Source organism: Anoplolepis gracilipes, chromosome 5 (assembly GCF_047496725.1).
Source record: "Anoplolepis gracilipes chromosome 5, ASM4749672v1, whole genome shotgun sequence".
In the NCBI taxonomy this organism is placed as follows: domain Eukaryota; kingdom Metazoa; phylum Arthropoda; class Insecta; order Hymenoptera; family Formicidae; genus Anoplolepis; species Anoplolepis gracilipes.
The window spans coordinates 9,757,292-9,778,200 of record NC_132974.1 but is presented as its reverse complement, the minus strand read 5'-3'; the positions used below and the strand labels follow the sequence as shown (position 1 = coordinate 9,778,200).

Genomic DNA, 20,909 nt, shown 5'->3' with positions numbered 1-20,909 from the left:
CTCACTAATCAGCAGAATCGCGAGACATTTTCATAACACTTCCGACGTTAATGTCGCATGTGACACGCACTTTATCATACGATGGGAAGAACAACGCGAAAACTACGATCGGTGCTTGAACATAGCACGTTATGTGTTCATATTTTAAAGCAATTTTACTCGCATTATAACACAAGTTGACATATAAGTTAAACATATAAGTTAAAATGCGAGATATAGATATCTGCGATATATTTGATAAATATTTTACAATATTCAAAAATACGATTAAATTTCCTGATTATCGTGGAACTTCATTGACCGTATAGAATAATCTCTAATTATTTGTAGAGAATAATCTTCTTGCTCGTCATATTTCACGAGATAATGCGCGACAGTTTGTACTTGCCGAGATACGTCGGATAAATTACAAGGTTACTACCTATCGCAATAATATAACGTTATACATTCCAGCGCGAGTGTCGCCGAAAGAATGACGGCAAGGTGACTACGCGTATGAATAACATCACGCTCTACGTCACAAAATACGAGCGCCGAATTTTATGACGTGATGTTATTCATACTCGCGGTCACCTTGCCTTCATTCTTTCGGCGACACTCGCGCTGGAATGTAGCGATACGAGATGCTCCGGGTGTTTTCGTATTATACTTCGAGAAACATGATCACGTCTAAGTACGTATAAAAAGACGCTAAATATGATTAATTCTACATGATCAATCTCTATTATAATTAGTTTTCATGATTGTCCGTATATTGAGTAATTCTTACAACCGATTTGTAAAATATTATAACAATAGTTATTTACCGAAGCAAATATTTCCGGTGTTTGTCCGAAATAAAAATCTAAGCGAGATAAAAATTACAATATTGTTTTACATTACAATATTTAAAATAATTGAGTTTTCCAAAAACCAAACTGATAAATTCGACTTTTTTGTAAATATTTTCTGATTTAATTGCAAAATATTAATCATGATCTGGCATTAAAATTAAGAAATTTACAAAAAGAATAGATTTAGTCAAATTTGACTTCTGAGAAATTCAACTGTTAATATTTAGATTTATTTTGTAATGCGATAAATATTTCGAAATATGTAATACGCTAGTGTGTGTGTTTTCGTACCGTGGCCTTGCTGTCACTTATACTGTGAGACTCGAACAGGAAAACAGCAGTGGTGCGACTATGTGTCATCGTATTATCCTTCAAGACACGCAATTATTTCTATAATTATTACAATTACCGATTAACTACTTGCAAGCGTGTTAAAGTGACGATGATTTATCGAAATGTCTATTTCGCGCGATTTACTAAATTTAAATAGAAATCGAAATGACAGATCATATTATTGTTTTATTCGGATACTTATAATGATAATTATTTCTTTAAAAAATTTAAATATGTTTTGTATTAAATTTAAATACACCATTTGTCTGCATTTATTAGTCAAGAGCATGGATTTAATAAATTACATAAATCATTGAATCGAATAATTAAATTAATATAAGAACGCGATACACATTTATTTCGTGGAATCTATATGTTCCAAATATGTCGTATATGTATTGTTACAGCTTTTGCTGTAATGAGTGGTGAATTTGATCATGCAATGTCGAATTGATCATCATTTTTGCGTTTTTTGTATATAATAATATAAAGTTAGTTTCGCGTGTGATTAACATCAGGAGTATTACGCGCGCAAAGTGTCTTGCAATCATTTAATTCAAGTAATTAGTGTGTGTACAATTTTAATTAACCGTTTTCACAAGTGAGTACCATGAAGAAACAGCAGAGGATGAATAAGAGAGAACAAGAAGACCTGAAGTGACCTTTCTCTCTCTGAAGCGTGAAGTAACCATGTGGTGAGTAATTATAACTTATTTAATTTATTTGTTATTTGAAATTTATCTCTGTAGTGATCCATTGTACATCATTATGACATAATGCATATAAAATAATTTTCGATTTTATATATATTGAAATATATGTATAGTTAATAAAGTAAATAAAATATACAAATATATATGATATAAATAAGGTATCGTATTAAAAATAATTTTGATAGCATCTTAGCAACATAAGTATACAGACATTTATTCGTTTAAGTTATAATTCTCGTTCCAAGAATGTTCTAAATTTTAAACTGATATACTCTATACATATGCATGCATATATGCATTTTATATTTTATATTTCTAAAATGTCCACGTATTAAAATTTGTTTTCACTTACCCTTAAAACCTTTCTCTGGCGATGTAGACTCGAAATTGTGGACGTCAGATTCGACATCGGTTTCATTCTCTAGCGGTGTATCAATCTGAAATAATAGATTGACATTAGAATGTACATATATATTTATAATAATAGTTACAACAGAGAATGTAAATTTTTATTTTTTCATAGTATAGGATATATACATTCTACATAATACATGAATTTATGACTTGTAATGATAATTGGAACATGATCAAAGCGAGATAATATAATAGAGATAGATAGAAAAAGAGAGATTTTTTATGTTATTTTATTATTTATTCAAAGTAGATTTGAAGACAAAAAGAGACGCATTAAATTCGAGTATCGCGCGCATCAGAGACACGTGTGAACAGCTGCCAACGGTTATAACAGCATCTTCCCACGCGTTTTCTCGAAGCACATATGTGATCCACCAATCTACACACTCCTTTATATAATTACACAACTGTGTTTTAAGTCTCATATAAATTTATTAATTACCATATAGATACATTGCACATTATAATATAATAATATAAAATAATCTTCATATTATTATGCAATATTTATACACATAATATCGCATATCTACAAATATGTATACACATACATATATATGTATGTATGTATGTATGTATGTAATATGCGATTAATGTAAAATTTATATGATAAAATAAATATATTGACGATAAATAACTTTCGCAATTCTTAAGTGCAATAAAATAATAGATTTTATATTACAACTTTCTATATATTTATTAGATGTAGTATCGTGATATTTTGATATAATGGTTCGAGCAATTTTAACAGACAATGTGAATTAGTTCTGACATTATTTTTTAGAGTTCAAATTCTACCTTTGAGAATAAAAATTGCTGAAATTATTAAAAAGAGCATCTATTACGATACAGAGTTGTATCAGTAGAGAAGAAAAATTTCTAATCGTTTAAAAAGTTGGCATGGGAATTCGAGTATACGCGCAGTATATACGTAGGTGTGATTATGTCTCTCAAACCCCTTTTTCCCATAGAACTAAATATAGCGAGTGTCATCCGATGACTTGGACACACGTGTCTCATGCAACAGCCACTCACATCTGGTCGTTGTTTCCTGCTGGCCGTAGCATATCTTCTGTGCAATGTGATTTATTTTCAAATATAGAATCCCAGAGATTCGCTACGATAAGAAATAATCACGGCGAGTCAAAGTGGATAATCAAAGGCAATCTGAATATACAAAAATGTTGTACGAAAATAAAGCAACGCGGAGAAATATAAAGATAGAATTTGTAAAGTTATAGCACGTACATAAAGAAGAATTAGTATATTTAATTTTTTTTAATATCTAATGTATCAAAATTTATAATTTTATATATATATATATATATATATATATATATATATATATATATATGTATATAATACACAAATGTAATAAATCTAATAATATATTAATAGAGAAGAGTAATTACGATATTTACAAATTTATTATTAAATAATATAATAATACAATTAAATTTAAATAATTATAAAGAATATTAATATTGATACAGAAATCTTAAAACATCATTGAAAAATCTGTTTAATTAATCAGAAATATTACATTAAAAAGATCTACATTATTTTTAAATCAAATTTAATTTTAAAGTGAATATATAGAATTATAAAGTTCAATGTTAAAAAACTCAACGTCATCGACGTTGATCTCTTCTAACAGCGATCACTAAAGCATCGATAGAGCATATATAGTTTCCATGAAATAAATTCTCTGAAATTTCTTTCTTCCGTCATCAAAACATTATTCTTAAGCCTTTTCTTTTTTTCGCGGCCCTTCTTTGTCTCTCGCTGATCACGAAGAGAGGAAGATGAAGAAAAGGAAACCAGGTAAAGAGCGTTCTCTACACGGGTATACAGCCAGTTTTGAAATGCTTGGCAATATAGTGAGTTCGTTATGAGGTTCGCCCCGACGTAGTATGGCTCATAATTGTAGACTCGGGGGTTCGAACCGTGCACCTCCAGGCACTACATTCTCTCCGACTGACACCTATTGTCCGTAGAAAATTCCGCGGATTTGTCCGTTTTAATCGTTCGTCGGCGAGCAGATAAGATTGTTCGATCGTCCTCCGAGTCATTTGTCGATTTTCGCGACGAGCGATCGCGATTCGGATCGGGCGTTCGCGACTTTTTGCCGGGCGTTGATGTCGGCCCGGGCAGAAAAGCAAGGCGGATGCGGACAAAACATTTCACGGCCTGGCATGAAAATTATTAGCTCGAGAATGTCTTAATCCCCGGCAGTGAGCCGAGAGAGTCCCGCGGTCTTCGGCTTAACATAAATTTTTTTCCAGTCGAGGCTCAGAGAAATGCTCCAAACGCGAGGCTCTGACGGTCTCGCGGAAAGACGCGGTTAAGTACAGGAACGCGTTTGGCGCAATTCGGCGCATAATGTATGTGCAAAACGTCGAACAGCACCCCGTTTATTTCCAGGTTAATGTATGGCTTAAGGTATGGCTGCAATACACGCTTTTTTTTCTTTTACGGTACCGGAATATCGCACACTTCATGTTTCTATCGTCACTTTAGCAAATGTATGTACATACATGATTTTTCCGTCAGAATTGACAAGCAGAGAAGTACACAAAATAACGTAAAAGTTATTACAAGTAATATGTGTTTTTATAGTAAGAGAGAAGAATAAAAGAATATATAATGTAATATTTTTCTCCAATTCATCAAGTTAACAATTAATATTAATGAAAAACGTATGAGCAATTGGAAGGTTAATTTTGTTAGTTCAATTTTAAAAAATTATACAAAAATAACAAAATTAAAGAAAAAATATGTTATACAAATATCGAATAAATTAAAAATTAGAAAAAAAGTAAACGTATCTATTTTCATTGAAAGTATAATTTATTAATATTAATTAATGTCGTAGATCACAAAATTTGTGTTTTAAATTGTAGCGTAGTCTTGTCTCATCTTTTAAAAAACTATCTTACATTATTTTCCTTTATATATTTTCCTCTCTTTTCTTTTTTTCAATTCGTTATTGCGTATACATATTTTTATAAATACAGATGTAAAATTGGACATGTATATCTCCAATATAGAGAAACACATGGGATAATAAAAGATATCTATTCGCAGCATTCTCACTACGAATGAGTATCTTTTGGATTTACTCAGACATCATTACAGTAGGAGTCTTAAGTTATTCTCAGGCTGTCCTGAGTTATTTATCTGTCTGCACGAAGGAGGGTGAATCTTACCTCCTCCTCCTCTTACCACGTCTTAATAGTACGAGCCACAGAGTTAATAAACCGACATAACGACAATTCTCTCGAAATATCTAGTTTTCTTCATTAAAAAATGAATTCTTTATAAATTTTATCATACAAAAGTGTATGAGAAAATGTACACATACATTTAATCGGAATATAAAAACTTTAAATAAAATCTGTAACAAAAATATATATAAAAAATGAGAAATTTGGATGTTATATTTGTGATCGAATAACAAGGGCAAGAGAACCAAGAAGATTTTCCTGTTTACGATACTAATACTTTAGTTTATTCGTTTTCAAACAAACTTTCGTAGAAAGTTTCGAAAAATGAGAAAAAACTGCAAGAAGACTTAATACAAGCTAGGTTGGCGGAAAACCGCAGAGTGTATAAATTCAAAGTAGATTAATATTGTCTCCGTGGCTGTCGCGGCGCCAAACTTATGGCGCTAATTCGACGGAGGAATTATTACTGGGGGCTTGCCTCGAGTCATCCTCACTGGCACCCGCGTGTTTTGCGAAAAGGGGACATCTTTAATAGAAACCGTACGTGCTTCACGGGATTCCAAGAGCAACGCTACTCTGTTAATATTTGAACATCCATACCAAGAATTGTCCCAATCTTCGATAATAAATATTTATTATCGAATTGTGTACTAATGTACTATATACACAGATTTGTAAATACTTACTTTTGTATTATATTATGGCATAATTACATATGAAGGTGACTTATAAAAGTTAGAACCTCATTCTTATTTATCTATTATTACTTTACGTATGTGATATCAATGCAAACACATTTAGCTACGATATAAAATCAGTATTGTCTGTTTAATATGATTAAATGAAAGAGAAAGAAGTTTGAGCAAAGCGCTAAGCTTAATAAGCGCATTGAGAAATGGCTTTTTGGAGGTCTTTTAAGTAAATTAAGGGCACTTCGCATTGTCTTTTGCCCCGCGGAGGACCGAAAAAAGATGGCAGAGTACAGCTGTTTAGCATCCTCGATGAAAAACTTGCTAGTAATTATTCAAATTATTTTCAAGAGTCACACTTTTCGTTAGACTGGTGTCGCTACGTGGCGAATATCTTTATCTCATTTATATCTTTTTACCAACTACTACGCGGTAAAAATATAGTGATTCTCGAAAACCATAAATCACAAACAAAACATTCAACATGACAAAAATGGTCACAAAATGTTTTCGTCTAAATTACATGTTCCAGAATAAAAAAACATTTTTAATCTATTTATATTTTTAATGAATATTTTAAAACCAACATAAGTTTCATTCTTTATTATTGTACGAGACATCTATGATTCTCATGAAACAACGTCGATCATCAAAATATCTATCATTGCGACATAATGGCACAAACGTGACACGCATCGATATAAATGTGAAGAATAAAAAAGAAGAGAGAAAAGAAATACTATAGGTACGTGATAGAAAAGAAGGTTAAGATTAGATAGAGAAGACGCTTTTTAGACGGTCACTGACATTGCGGAGGTGTTGTGTGAGAAGTGACTGATGAGTTTTCCGCTCGATTGGATAACACTCGCCCGTTTCTGGATTTTTTCCAGCCCCTTCCTTGCACCACGATGACGTTTGACCTAAATCCGTATTAGAGCTGACAGAGCACTGAACGTTACGCTAGGCACTAAAGTTCTACTGTTGAATTTTCTCTGCAGTTTGCGAAATAGCGAAAGAAGGAGACAATGAGAAGAGAGGAGAACGATCATTGATGACGATGTAAAAAGTCCACGCGATCAATCCACCGTTCGATACTTTATTTAGACGCGGTGTATAATACGGCTGCCTAAACTATAATATAAAACACGGGAGGAGATATGCCGCCGATTGGACGAATGAACCGTCGCGAACGCGGCACTTTAGGCCACATCGTTCATAAAGAACGGACTCTGGCTTCCGCCAGGGACAAAGACCGCCTTCATTACGGGCACACCGTCCTCTTTGCCGTCGTTGCTGCGCTTCTTTAACGTCGATATAGACAAAAGTGAGCAACCGCATGCACGCTGACTCTCGTCGAATAAATGTCAAACTCGCGCGACGAAAAAAAATCCTGCAATAATAAAATATTATAGATATTTAAAAGTAATATCTCTCGAATATCTTCCGAAAAGTTATCTCGAATTTTAATATCAAAAAACGATGAAGATGCGAGATTAAATACTCTATCTGTCTCTTGTGAAATCTAGAGTTGATTCAGATAGACATTTTTATTATTTAAATGAAAATCTGCGATTTTATTGGACTTATACATATCACATTGGTTCTATAATTAAGAATTATGTTTCAAAATGTATTTACTATTTGTTGGTTACACACATCGATCGTAACAACGGCAGATTCGTTTTTCCCCGTGATAAGATATCCTTTCGCTCGCAGTTGTAACGCAGAAGGGGAGGAGAACTGGCAAATTGCAGAGCGTTAGAGATCGCGAGCGCGATTTAGTCCCGTGGCCACGAGCGAGAGACGAAGGCGGCGGAAGCAGAGTGGAACGGTGGAATCACCCCTCGAGGAAACGCTCGGATAGTCCAGGGTGGTCTTAGCGTGTCGCTTAGCACCCTATCTGCAGGGATCTTCTGTCGGGCCAACCCCTACGGAGAGCTCGTCTCTCTTTCTCTTCTTCTCTCTCTCTCTCTCTCTCTCTCTGTCTCTCTGTCTCGCTTATGTCGGGTTTACTGCCTCTCTTTCTCTCGTGACGCGCTCGACCTCATGGGGGGCTGCGTTTGTCGTGAGCATTACTCACTTTCTAGACGCCTACTTGCAAACCCTACCGAGTCGTCGAGTCGTCCCCGAGGCTCAGTGACTACATTAGGGAACAAATCTTCCTTTTCTCGAGGCAACCTCCCGCGATTCGAAAAGCGATACACGCTGCTGGAATGGATTGTCCGGTCAACTTTGCAGTGATCGGCCACTTTCCACATCATCTACGATAGCGAAACATCATTCACGTCTTCGCATGTCATTTGTCTGTTCATTCCATCCCATATTGAACTTGACATTAAATTTTCTCTTCGTTCAGATATAAATTTTTCAGGAATTAATTATTCACGTAACATTTTACTATCACGACATTTTTACACATTTACATTAAAGCAACATAAAAATTGAAGAGTTACTTTAAATATTAATTTCTCTATACAATAAATGTCTGTTATTTATTAAATTTTTTTAACATTCTAGTAATCTAATCTAGTAATCGTTATTCGATTCATGATATAGAATTATCAAAACGTTTATTTTTTAATTGAATTGAGCAATAAAATAATGATTTTGAATAAGAAAAAGGCAATCAACGATTAAAGTTCTGAGATATATATATTATGCATTATCGAAAAGTCATTCGTTTCGCCGATTCAACTCGTTTCGTAAGAGCTTTGAAGAATCCGCGCGGCCAAGATTAACGAGATCCACGTGTCCGGTATTATCGGCACGCACCCAAGACCACTTGTTCGAAAGAGCAACCTGTAGAGGCTGGCATACCGCACGATTCGCAAGTGCGTGCGGCATAAGGAGGGAGCAGCGAAATTCAGGGTTAGCAGCGCGGCCAAACATAGAATCGAGCGTATGTGGGAACACGTGTACGCGCGTCCATAAATATCCCTCCATAACTCCACGCTCTGAATGCGGCTAAAGGAAAGTTTCCATGAAAGTTCGGATAACCAGGTCTTTTTTTTCCCGCCATTTCGATCTGCTTCGATTAACCTTATAAATGATAATAATCTCACGATTGCAGCTAGCAATATTCAATTTTTCGCATTCCAGAAGTATAAAGTTAGAAAAGTTAAATAGCAAATAAAGTGAAGAAAACTGAGAATCAAATGTTTTATAAAATATAGTTAATAGGTTTTTGGAGAAAAAATTGAAAGAGACACGCAAGTATTTATGGAAATTCGATTAATTAAAGTATTGGAGAATATATGAAATTCATAGAGATACATGCGTACGTACACACACACACACACACACACACACACACACACACATATGAGAACGAAATACTTTGAGGCCGACGTAATAAAGTGCGTTCTCTTTCTGGCGGCGGCCCTCGTTCAGAAGTCGCCACATGTCTCTCCGCGAAAAGAGTAGCTCTTCCTCGCGTCATCTGCGACGAGACGGGACGGGACGGGACGGGACGGGACGGGACGAGACGAGATACAGAGAAGAAGGAAGGGGAAAGACATATCGAGAAGGACGGCTGACGAAGAGAAGCAGAGGCCACCGAGAAGCCGAAAGCTAAACCCACCAACGCGGTGGATTGGCCGGCCGAGGCGAGCCGTTAGTATCAACAAACAGAAGCTTAGTTGTTACCGTTGCGAGGGCGAAAGGGTTAAGTGAACAGGATACACGACACACGGGAACACATCGGCCTTGGGCGTGTTTTAAACTGACACCTCTGTTCCAAATCTCTGTTCTTATTTTTTTCTTGATATTGCCACGAATTCACCTGACATCATTACTATAATTATGACAATAGTAAAACAATATAATTAAAACATAATGATGAATTTTATCATTGTTAAATATAAGAATTTGCTTTAAAATATGTTGTACATATTTTTCCTCGAAGCACCTTTATTCAGAACACATAATTTTACCATATACGAATTCGAAAGACGTCAGGAAAAGAGCGTGTAACATGATGCAAAGAATGCAGCATCTCACCCTCTCGCTGCAACCATAACTTATTCAGCGTTTAAGGGAGCTCGATACGAGAGACATCGGAGGCGAAGAGCGAGAGGTGGAGAAATCAAGGCTCATAAATCATAGCATTTTCAGATTTCCTTTTATCAGTGGCTCTCTAGCCGTACTGGCGTTCGCGACCGCCGTTGACCCAGCGCCATAAATATCCCCATTAATATTAACTTAGGCTCACCTAGAAGAGGCGAGAATCGCGAGTGACCGAAACGGAGCGGACAAAAAAAACGTAGCCTAAGGGGAGAAACGGAACGAAAAAAATCTCGTATGCCAGGGACGAATCTCATATAGGACGCAGCTGGGAATTGGGTAGCATCTCGAAAAATTCATGGAGGAGCAGGAGTTGTGGAGAAGTCCGAACGAGCAAATCGTTGCACCTCGTTCCTGTTTTTTTTTTTTTTTTTTTTTTTTTTTTTCTCCCGCCGAAGAAATATGAATTACTGCTGACTAGATTATCTCAGATACTACTCCGTTTTTCACGTTTTAACGCGTTTTATCACGATTTAATTTCAGAGTTAATAATATATATTGTAGATAAGAAAATCGCTTTACACGAAAATTCCGATATCCTCTTGAATATCTCGACTTTTGCTATTTCTTTTTAATAAAGTATTCATAATAATGTTAACTATATTAATAATAAATGATTCGCGCGATATCTAACGTTACACGGATAATGAAGAAGCCGATAGTGAACTTCTTGTGCCGTTTCATTCTTCAACGTCTCTCGAGCCACACTTTCTTGCCGGTATCACGGCATGTATCACCTGTCGTCGAATGACGCGCGGTCCACTCTCTCTCATCGCCTCGCACCGTTAGCAGGATCGGTGATCGACGTAAGAAAACATAACGATACTAAGTGCGAAATAGAGATTGTTGCACGATATGTGAATGAGATGCTAAATTCACGCTAATTATGCTGCGTTTCTACAAAATAAAATCACGAAATGTCTCGAGTAAAATTATGATCACCAATAAGCAAAGTAGCATGAAATAAAGCACGATTCGCTGTAATTATCGTAACTAATGTCTCAAACGCAATTAACTGTTCCGTTCCAAAGTTTCTCCACTCGAGGAGTATCGCTCGGAATTCCGTAGAATTCGCCTCGATTATTTTCAACACATTCAGGAGCGAAATCGATGACGATGACGATGCCTTTTAAGCCTGCTTCGGCTTAATTGATTTATTTCTGAGAGGGTCCACACCGCGTTGGATGAGACGACGCGATCACCCTAACGCGAAAAAGGGATAGCCGAGTCCTTTCGAAGGGACTCTTTCGGCTGCCCTTTCTTCGATCTTATCTACGGAGGCATCGATAATTAGAAGCGATAATTACAGTGTTCCGGCTACTGACCTCTAGCTACCGGTCTTTCGGCGATGAAAAAAAAGTGCCGACGATAATGATCGCTAATGTAACGTTGTAATATCTCGATGTCCTTGTTGATATTTATCGCAATAGAAATATCATTTATATCTAATCGCGAATTTTTTTCATAGTTATTATACACTCACATACACACATGTAATTTTTTTTTAAATCAGAAATTTCTGTAAATTGATAAATCTCTTCCTAGACGCGATAATCTTGCGATAAATCGATACAAAGAAAAGTGTGAATATAATTTTTTACCAATTTAAAGCGAAAAATTAAAAGCTCATTAGCTTTGTCGCTTATGTTATTAGCAATATATATGAAAAAAATCAAATGCTAACAGCAGGTCATTAAAAAACTCTTGAAGATGCTTATTTCCCATTTCCTTACAGATTTTATTCACACAAACTTGGATTATTTTCTTGTAGAAAAAATAATCGTGTAAATTTATGTTATTAAATGTCAAATTTTAAAATTAATATTTTGTCGCGCGCGAAAGAAAGAATCTTATTGTTAGACTTTTCCTATAATTACTTTTATCGTTCTCTATTTCCAAATATGTACTTCTTTACGAGTATATAATAAAAGTATAATCACAAGTGAATTATTGAGATAAATATCTAGTGTTATTACGTAGGATATTTTACAGTTTATACAGGAAAGCTCGATAAAGATTTACAGATCTTGGAAACCGAAGAGCACTAATTCAGGAAGAAGACTTTTCGGCCAGGTCTGGTTATTATGATTCGATTTTAATGTCGAGTTTACCGACGCGGATAATTGTCGCCATTACCTGCACGAAAGAGCACATTTACTGTCGTTCATCGAAGAGAGCGCATGGTCTTACTTTAATCTTCGTGTAAACGGGATCCTCGTTTATTGACAGGATACAATAAATAGAAAATAGTAAGGAAACATATACGTATCAGTTTTTTAGCTTTTGCTTGCAAAATAATCAACGCAAAAATTTATCATAGGAAAGCAATAGATAAAAATACAATAAAGAGTATTGTTGATAATAATAGTGTAATAGAACATTGCTAAGTTGGTTGAAAAAAAAAATCTCCATTGATTAATCATTACTTATTAGTGGCTGCTGTTTAGATTTTAGATTCATATATCCTTGCTTATCATACACATTATTTCCAAGTTTTTTTTTTTTCAATTTTTATCTTATTTTTTTTTCTCTACTGTGCAATAAAAATTTAGATGAGAAATTAATTAAAGACTCAACTTTAAAAATTGAGATATTTAAAAATGAGTTAAAATGTAAAATATCTAGCATGAGCAGGTATAAAGATTGCGAAATCCCGAGGTTTGCGAGGTGCATAGGGACCTGACCGCATGACTGTTCCGCGTGGATCCACGACGGATCGGCATATTTTGCGGGCCGGTTCCGACGGCGGCACGTACCTTTTTATCGTGGCCGCGGCAGTAGCGTCCCTATCGGATGTTTCCAATTTTCTGTTGGCGCTCGTGAAGAGCGACTCAACCGAGTCCTCCGTCATACGGGATTCTCTCTTGTGCGAGAAAGCGGGATGAAGCGCGACGAAGGATCGCAGAATGGTCGGGAGAAAGAGAGAGCGAAACATGGTACGAAAGAAAGAGCAACATAGAAACGATGGTGGGGGGAGGGGGGAAAGAGGACGAGGAGAAGGAGGGAGAGGAAGAGGGTGAGCAGAAGAGGGAGGAAGAGGAGGAAGGCGAGCGCGTCCAACGCGGACATTCGTCACACGACATCAAACGCGGGTGCCGCCCGTTGGAGACTCGAGCGACCGACTCTAAAGACCCCGGTCGATCAGCCATGAAGAGCAGTCTGAGAAGGAATTGCAAAAAATCAGGGAAAAATTAAGGATGGATCAAAAACAGCCTAGCCGTCCGACATTGTGCACAACTTTGCTATTCTTTATCGCCTTTATTGCCCTTGTCCTCGATTCATGTCAATTATGACGTTCATTTTATCAAAACGCGATAAACGCACGTCTTTATAAATATCTTTATCTTTAATAATTTTGTAACATAATTATGATTCATTCTCGATATAAAAAAAAAATATTCACACACAAATTGTGAATTAAATAAAAATGCGATCTCTGCTTCCATCAAGAAGTTCGAACGTTTCTCTCGAGTTTACAGTTGAACTTCGGAAGTTGCAACATTTTTACCAAACATATAAATCAAACGCAATACAATAACTACTTGAAAAAGGATTTATTTGCAATGAAGAAAGATCGATTAATCATGACGTGTAACGTGCTCATAAAAGCGCACAAACAAACTGGATGGTGGAAAGGTAGGGAACAGTAGGGAGCGAAAGTGACATAAAAGAAAAGAGAGACGATCGACCTCGCGCGACGTAATGTCGTTGATCTCCTTCGGTCGACCGGATCAACGAAAAAAAAAAAGAAGATAGTGATATAATGTAGATACGTAGCAAGATATATTAACTTTGTACTCCGACGACCTTGAATTATTGCACGGACGATGACGGAGCGGTAGCTGATATCTCGCGAGACACTCGATCACCGATCTACGTCGCAAGTCATCCTGATCATTGTGCGTGCCCCACGATACTGGACCGGTAGCAAAATCAAGGACTAACCTTGCCTGAAACGCTTTAATCCGTTCTATCCGCCGCGGATAGAATATCTTGACAATTCTCCAACACTGTCCTGATTTCACGAAACGAGTATATTTATATATATATATATATATGTACATATAAAAGTAAAAGAATTAATTTCACTGCCGCTTTAAATTTATTTTTTTTTTAAACTTGTTTAAAAAAGAAAAATTAATTAAATATAAAAAACTAATTTTCAAATAATATTTTTCGAAGAATATGTTAAATATCACGCAAACACGTTTGAAAATTCAATTAACGTCAAATTGACACGTGGAAATTTTAGAGAACATAATGATTGCCTAATGAAAACGTAGCAATTTTTTAAATACGGAAAGACTACCGATGATTGCCTAACTCCATTTTACGCGATATAAATTATGCTTTTGAACCGCATTAAGTTCGTCGTCCGGTGAACGAGCAGATTTTACGACGGCAGATTTCGCGAAACAATCTCGTTCTCGAGGAGCTTCTTGTGCACGTTGGGAGCCGGCCCACGGTTATTCGCCTAACCGCAAATAATTACCTGCCCGTTATGTACTTTTCAGTCACGTTATGGTTACGATAGTTAAAAGCAACTAGAAATGTGCCTCAAAAGGATTTATCACCGTCGTTATATGCTTACTACGAGAATCAATAATTTCATACTGTCTCATATTACGGCGATATAGAATTCTAGAACGATTGTATCGGAAAATAAAGATACAAAATCTTAGAACAAGATGTAGAAAAATGTTATGTGAATATATTTTATTATTACTGATTTGACAGAATTTGAATCGCGTATTTGAAGGACAAGATGATGAAGTCGTTTATCATAAAAATTTGTCACGAAAATCAACGCGTATGAATGTTATGAAAGGAATTTTTCTGCAAACCGCAAAACCTATCGAAGCGTTTCAATCGGTAGAAACGTTGTCAGGTTGACTAAACTGGATTCTCCGAGGTAAGATAGCAATTATATAGAATATTCGCAGCTAGTGCAACCGCAACCAGTCAACCAGTCAACCAGTCCAGTGGAGGCCACATCTCCTTCTCTTCCTCTCTCTTTCTCTCTCTTTCTCTCTCTTTCTCTCTTTGTTCTTTCCGAACATAGAATAGCACGACTTGGGTTAACGGTTTTGAGACTCTGTCCCTGGTGCAGAGAGCGTGCGTTCACTGGCTTAGCTTACTGGTCGCTTTCATAAAATCAGTCGACTGTGAACCGAGGAATGGTGCTAGAATCTTAGAATTATTTCGCCAAACGAGAGAGAGTACCAAGTGAACAGAATTTTTATCCGCAGTGCCGTTCCACAAACGGCTGCTTTCAATAAAAACCTTGCGAGGGTTGAACTTTCCGTATAAAAAAATGCGAAAATGCAACACAAAATATAACATGGCCCGTGAATAAAAGTGTAAATATCATTAACGCATATTTCGCGAATAATTCAAATATTAGGATGTACCAGCATCGACTGAGAGTTAATATAAAATAATAATAAATTAATGATAACACTAACTTTCTCTAATCTAATAGATTAAATTATAAGATTAAATCTTCTTCTTCATTTATATACAATTGGTAGAATGCGAATAATATTTATTCTTACGCTTATCTAAATTCTAAATGTAAGTGATAACATTTCATTTTGCTTACATATCGGCGGATTTAGCAAGCAAGTGATATACTGAGAGATTTAAGCTTTTCCTCAGAGACAAACCTCGATTTCTACGACTCCACAATTCCGACTAGAAAGGTACAATTAACACTTCTAATCTCAAATAAGGCATTTTCGCGGTTAATCCCGGCACGAAAACGCCGGTCTTGGCGCCGTTATCTGAGGCCATTGCCGGCCCTGGTTACTTATCCATTGTCTCGAACTTAAGGGAAACAGCGAGCTAGATCTTAAATCTAAATTGCATCTGTTTGTCACTGTCTGCTACTCGGGCAGAACAAACGTATCATTGTAACGACAATTAAGACGCCACTGCGAACCATCGAGAGGCCGCGCCGGATGAATCGTAAAACATTATCGAGAAAGAGAGAGTGTAGAATCTTAAGTACTTCTAGAGAAATCCTTGTATGAATGCATGCATTGCATGTGAAAATAGATTTATGCTAATGTAAACTCTTCATAAGAGAGAGCATGTTCAATTAATCTCACAAAAAATATAATACATCTTTGCAGATATATATATGTTTGCGAATTCTCATAAATAGATCCGATGCGATATTGGCTTTGTGAAAAATTTTAAAAGTTTTTTCTTTCATTTCAATACAGATAAGCTGTTATGCATTATTAATTTTTCTTTCTTAATTGTTTCTAATTTCTCTCCTTTACTTTTTTCCTCTAAAGATTTCTATTATTTTATCTAAATAGATGAATATAAAAGTCAAGTTGAGCCTTACCTTTAATGTAAGTAGCGCTCCAGGAAATATTCCGAGTGACGCCAGACTTTGACTATGATCGGTAAGCTCGTGTTCTCCTAACATTATATGTTGGTCGTATGGTCCAGCACCACAAATCTGCATCGTCTAAAAAAAAAAAAAAAAAAAAAAAAAAAAAAAGAATTGATCTTTACTTTATCTGCTACGTAATTGAACAATTCAATAAAGCGATAATTAATATCATAATTAATATCGGTTTCATGACAAAAATAGTCAAGTCTGCAATTACATTTTACAATATAATTTTACATATTACTTTATATTATTTTTACACATTTTTTTATAGTACCATTTCAAATCAAGATATTTAGAGAGATGTTTTCTGACTACAATATTAATATATCTTATACAATTATACTTTCTAAAAAGCAAATGCGATTATTTTTGTCAAGAAATCAATAACACATATGTTATTTTTTCATAAAACAAGATTAGCAATATGCATTTTAAATGCATTTACAATGTATTTTACATCATATTTAACATATAAAGCTACTAAAAAAAATTAGAGCAAGATTTATGGCTGATTTTTGGCGGAAAAACGGAGGCAGAACTTCTATTTGAGATTCTAAAAGTAAGTGTGCGAGTACGAGTCTCGGTAATTGCTTAATTTGTGGAACCCGAGTAACGTGAAGGGATAGTTTGCGCCGCTGCCTTGTCTTTAACGTTAGTGCGAGTGTATGTAGCTCGGTTTCTGTTTTACGATTATCGAGACGAACTAAACCGAGTGCAGTCAGAAACCGGCAAGAGGGACGAGAGGAAAGACATCGCGAAGGTGCTAGAAAGCGAATAAGAGACCGTATATAAGAATTATGAGTACACGAATGATTTTGCGTTTGCATTGTACGAGCTGGAAGTATGATGGAAATACTTTCTTATCAAATTATCGCTTACTGCCGAGATAGCACAGCCATAAACGTCGTGGATTTTATTGCGACTTAATTTTATTTGCGAGATCGATAAATTTGTGTTACGTCATAGCAATCTTCATATATGACAAATGTTTGCAAAATTTTATACAAGTGGCAGAAAATGACGAACAAAGCGAACAAGGGAAAGATGTGGTCAGGGTCAAAGAACCTCGAATAATCTTCCTCGTTAAAGGAAGATGCTCAACGAGCGCGATAAATAGAGGTGGGCTTAACAAGGTTGTGAAGCAGCGGCAGGATGCCAAATTGCCCCCGAGGTTGAGGAACTTTTGATCTTTATGAATTCTGACGTTCGCCGCGCACGCTCTGCATCAGAGATTTGCGATGTATTATCACAGAGATATCTCGATAACGTGACATTTTGGCAATTCCCAGGATTGTATAACAACTGTTTCTATGTAGAACTTGCTTTCTAATTTATCAGTGAAAAATCTGGGGCGACCGCGTTTTTAGTCGTAATTTCCTCCCGTGAATAAATTATCTGCGTGGAGAACACTTTCTGTCATTGCGTCTGCGCAAGGACAGCAATAAAAGCGATCGACTGCTTTATCGTGTCGTGGGAAAAAATGGAACTGGGAATATGCAATGTATTAGGAAATTAAAGAAACTTCCTCATATAAGCGTTATAGAAAACGCGATTGCGTAAAACTGGCCGGCAAAGAACAGTAGCGGCGCCGCTATTGTCCCGATTTGCTGCTTGCTCACTGCTAGCGACATAACTGCATTCGACCATGAAATTCAAACATTTTTATTGGCGATCTTTTTGTCCGATGATAAAAAGTAACGAGCGCACGGCATGACTCGCCCGCATTTTTCGTCAAGCGCGAACCAATCTGTGAACAGTGACACCCTTGAATCGTGACGCCGCGCCGCCGCCGTCGCGCTGCGAGATTTTCCAATCAAAAAAACATCATCCTTTTATGCGTTTCGTTTTAAAGTAAAATAAATATATATGTGTATAAAATTTTTTCATACATTTCTTTCTGATGATTTTGTAATTTTTACAGGGTAGTATAGTATCTAAAGCTTGATTTTAACTCAAGTAAAATTTTTTATTCAACTTTTGCGGTTAAATGGGAGACAAAATCAAATCGCAAGATACAAAATGACATCGAAAAAAGAAAAATACACAGTGAATGAGAAAAAGAAACGTCTCGTATTTCCATTGACGCCGACAGCCTCTCTCGCGGGCGGGTATTAAAAAGGGACGTGTGCTCTCCTCGAGGTGAAAGAGGCACGAACAAAAATTCGTGCCCGAAGGAGAGCACGGTGAATAGATAGAGAGGAGAAACGCGCGAGAGAGAAAGGTATAGGAGATAAAGAGAGATGGAGCAGGGAGAAAGAGTCAAATGGAAGGTTGAGTGGAGCGAAGTGGAGTGAAGTGGAGTGGAGAAGTTGGAGACCTGTTATTAGCGCGAGGTTTATGCTCTTTCGGGTTTTTGCCAGTGGCTCCGTTGGAGAAGAGGCGGAGGGGAAAGAGATGGCTACGGCCTCGCAATATAAATACGCTTAATAGTTTAAGCACACTGCCGGAGCCCGAGCATATGCTAACCAGCCATATAACTACGCTTTACTACTCTTTCGTCCATTCGAGAATGAACAGCCAAGCCGAAATGGCAGGACAAGGAGTAGCTTATCGGTTTCGGGCAAACGCACGCTCGCGCGCACGGATTTTCTCATTTTAATTCTAACAAGAGCATGCCATAGGATTAATTTGCGCAAATTGATTGATTATTTTCGGCAATTGTTTTCAGCAGGTGAGAAATGCACACAAAAAGTTAAAATATCGAACTTTTATTGAAACTTTTCTCTTAAATCTATTTTATTCTTTTTTTTTTTAACTTTATTTTATATTAATGTTTCAATATTTTTTAAAATTTATTTCAAATAATTTTTTTTTTTTTTAATGAAAGAATGCTGAATTTTATCCAAAATTTAATTCATTATATATTGTACCCATTTTATGAGATAGTTATGTGAGGATAGATCAAAGATTGTGATAAAATTAATATTATATGTAAATGTAACTTTTATGTCAATACAACACTACACACTTACCATTACTTTGAGTTCTTTTAAGGTAATTTCAGACGAAACTTTGAGTTCATGGGAGCCTTTTAATTTTCTCCTAGTTCGTGAGGGACGTACGTTCTCCATTTTTGGCCTTTTTGCTGCTACCTATGACAAACATTCGAAAATATCTGAGAATAAAAAACGTGCTCTCTAATCAATAATTTTTCTCTTTATAAAAAATATTTATAAAAAATAAAAAAATTGTTTAAGTAAAAAACTTTAAACATTTAAGACAAACAAAAATGTATATAAATGTGATTCTTACACGATTATTCCTAAATCATCAATGAATTAAAAGCGAGCTATATAAGAGAAAGTAGATCTCTTAAAGTCACTTTAAGTAGAGACGTAATAATACTTATTATATTATGAAATGTGCGTGAGATGGCATCAATTCATCGTTATCAGTTAGAATTAATCTGAAAAGACGACTGCTTTTAGAACACTCGATGACTCGGCATGTCCGTCCATTAACAAAATTTCTTTGTCGCTCGTCTGAACAAACCAGTATAATTTATTTATGTATATATACATAATGTATATACATATACACAAGATATAAGATTTCTTAAAATTCTATAAAATGTTGCATACAAAAAATGAGCGACATTGTTTTAACATAATATTATATACATTAATAATTTTTCAATATTTTCCATATTTCCGATAACTCTATTCTTGCATAAAAATGTGTACATATAATAAAATTAATATCTAATTGACCCGCTAATATATAAAGAATTTTTAAAATGTTATAATAATTAATCGTTTCGTAAGTTAAGCTGTAATCATCAGCATGTTGAATAAATAATAAATTAAAGACATTTTTACATTACCTCAGAATTGTTTTCTGTTTTAGGGTCTTCGTTATCGTCGATGCATTTGATGTAGATTGTCGCTCTATCATATTTCAAACTTTCCAGGCGTTCCTGTTCAACCCTCGCTAACATGCAGGCTTCGCATAAACCTGGAACAATACAAAATACTTTTGTGATGCTAAATATAATTAAAAATTATTAATGCTACTTTTGAAAATGTTTCTATTTGTCTTTTGCATCGCGCGTACCAAATATTCTCTAGATACTTTTATGTTTTATATATTTATCAGTTTTATTAAAGTAATCTCGAAAAATTCATTTATCCGGATATCCGCGAAAATATGATAAATTAAATTCACTATCTCTTTAATATACAATTTTTTAACGAACTAATGCTTTGATCTAAATTGAACCATACGCGATT

The 20,909-nt window shown here is 35.5% G+C and overlaps 1 protein-coding gene across 1 annotated transcript in view; it reads right to left on the bottom strand.

Annotated features, from left to right (window-relative positions):
- Nucleotides 1-20,909, bottom strand: part of LOC140666393 (ubiquitin carboxyl-terminal hydrolase 48) — a 51,854-nt gene that overhangs the window by 5,416 nt on the left and 25,529 nt on the right. The window contains exons 14-17 of the mRNA XM_072893540.1: nt 20,504-20,634; nt 19,653-19,772; nt 16,627-16,752; nt 2,232-2,316 (exon numbers count right to left, since the gene is read on the bottom strand). Coding sequence (XP_072749641.1) covers nt 2,232-2,316; nt 16,627-16,752; nt 19,653-19,772; nt 20,504-20,634 — 462 coding nt within the window. The remainder of the gene's footprint in view (nt 1-2,231; nt 2,317-16,626; nt 16,753-19,652; nt 19,773-20,503; nt 20,635-20,909) is intronic.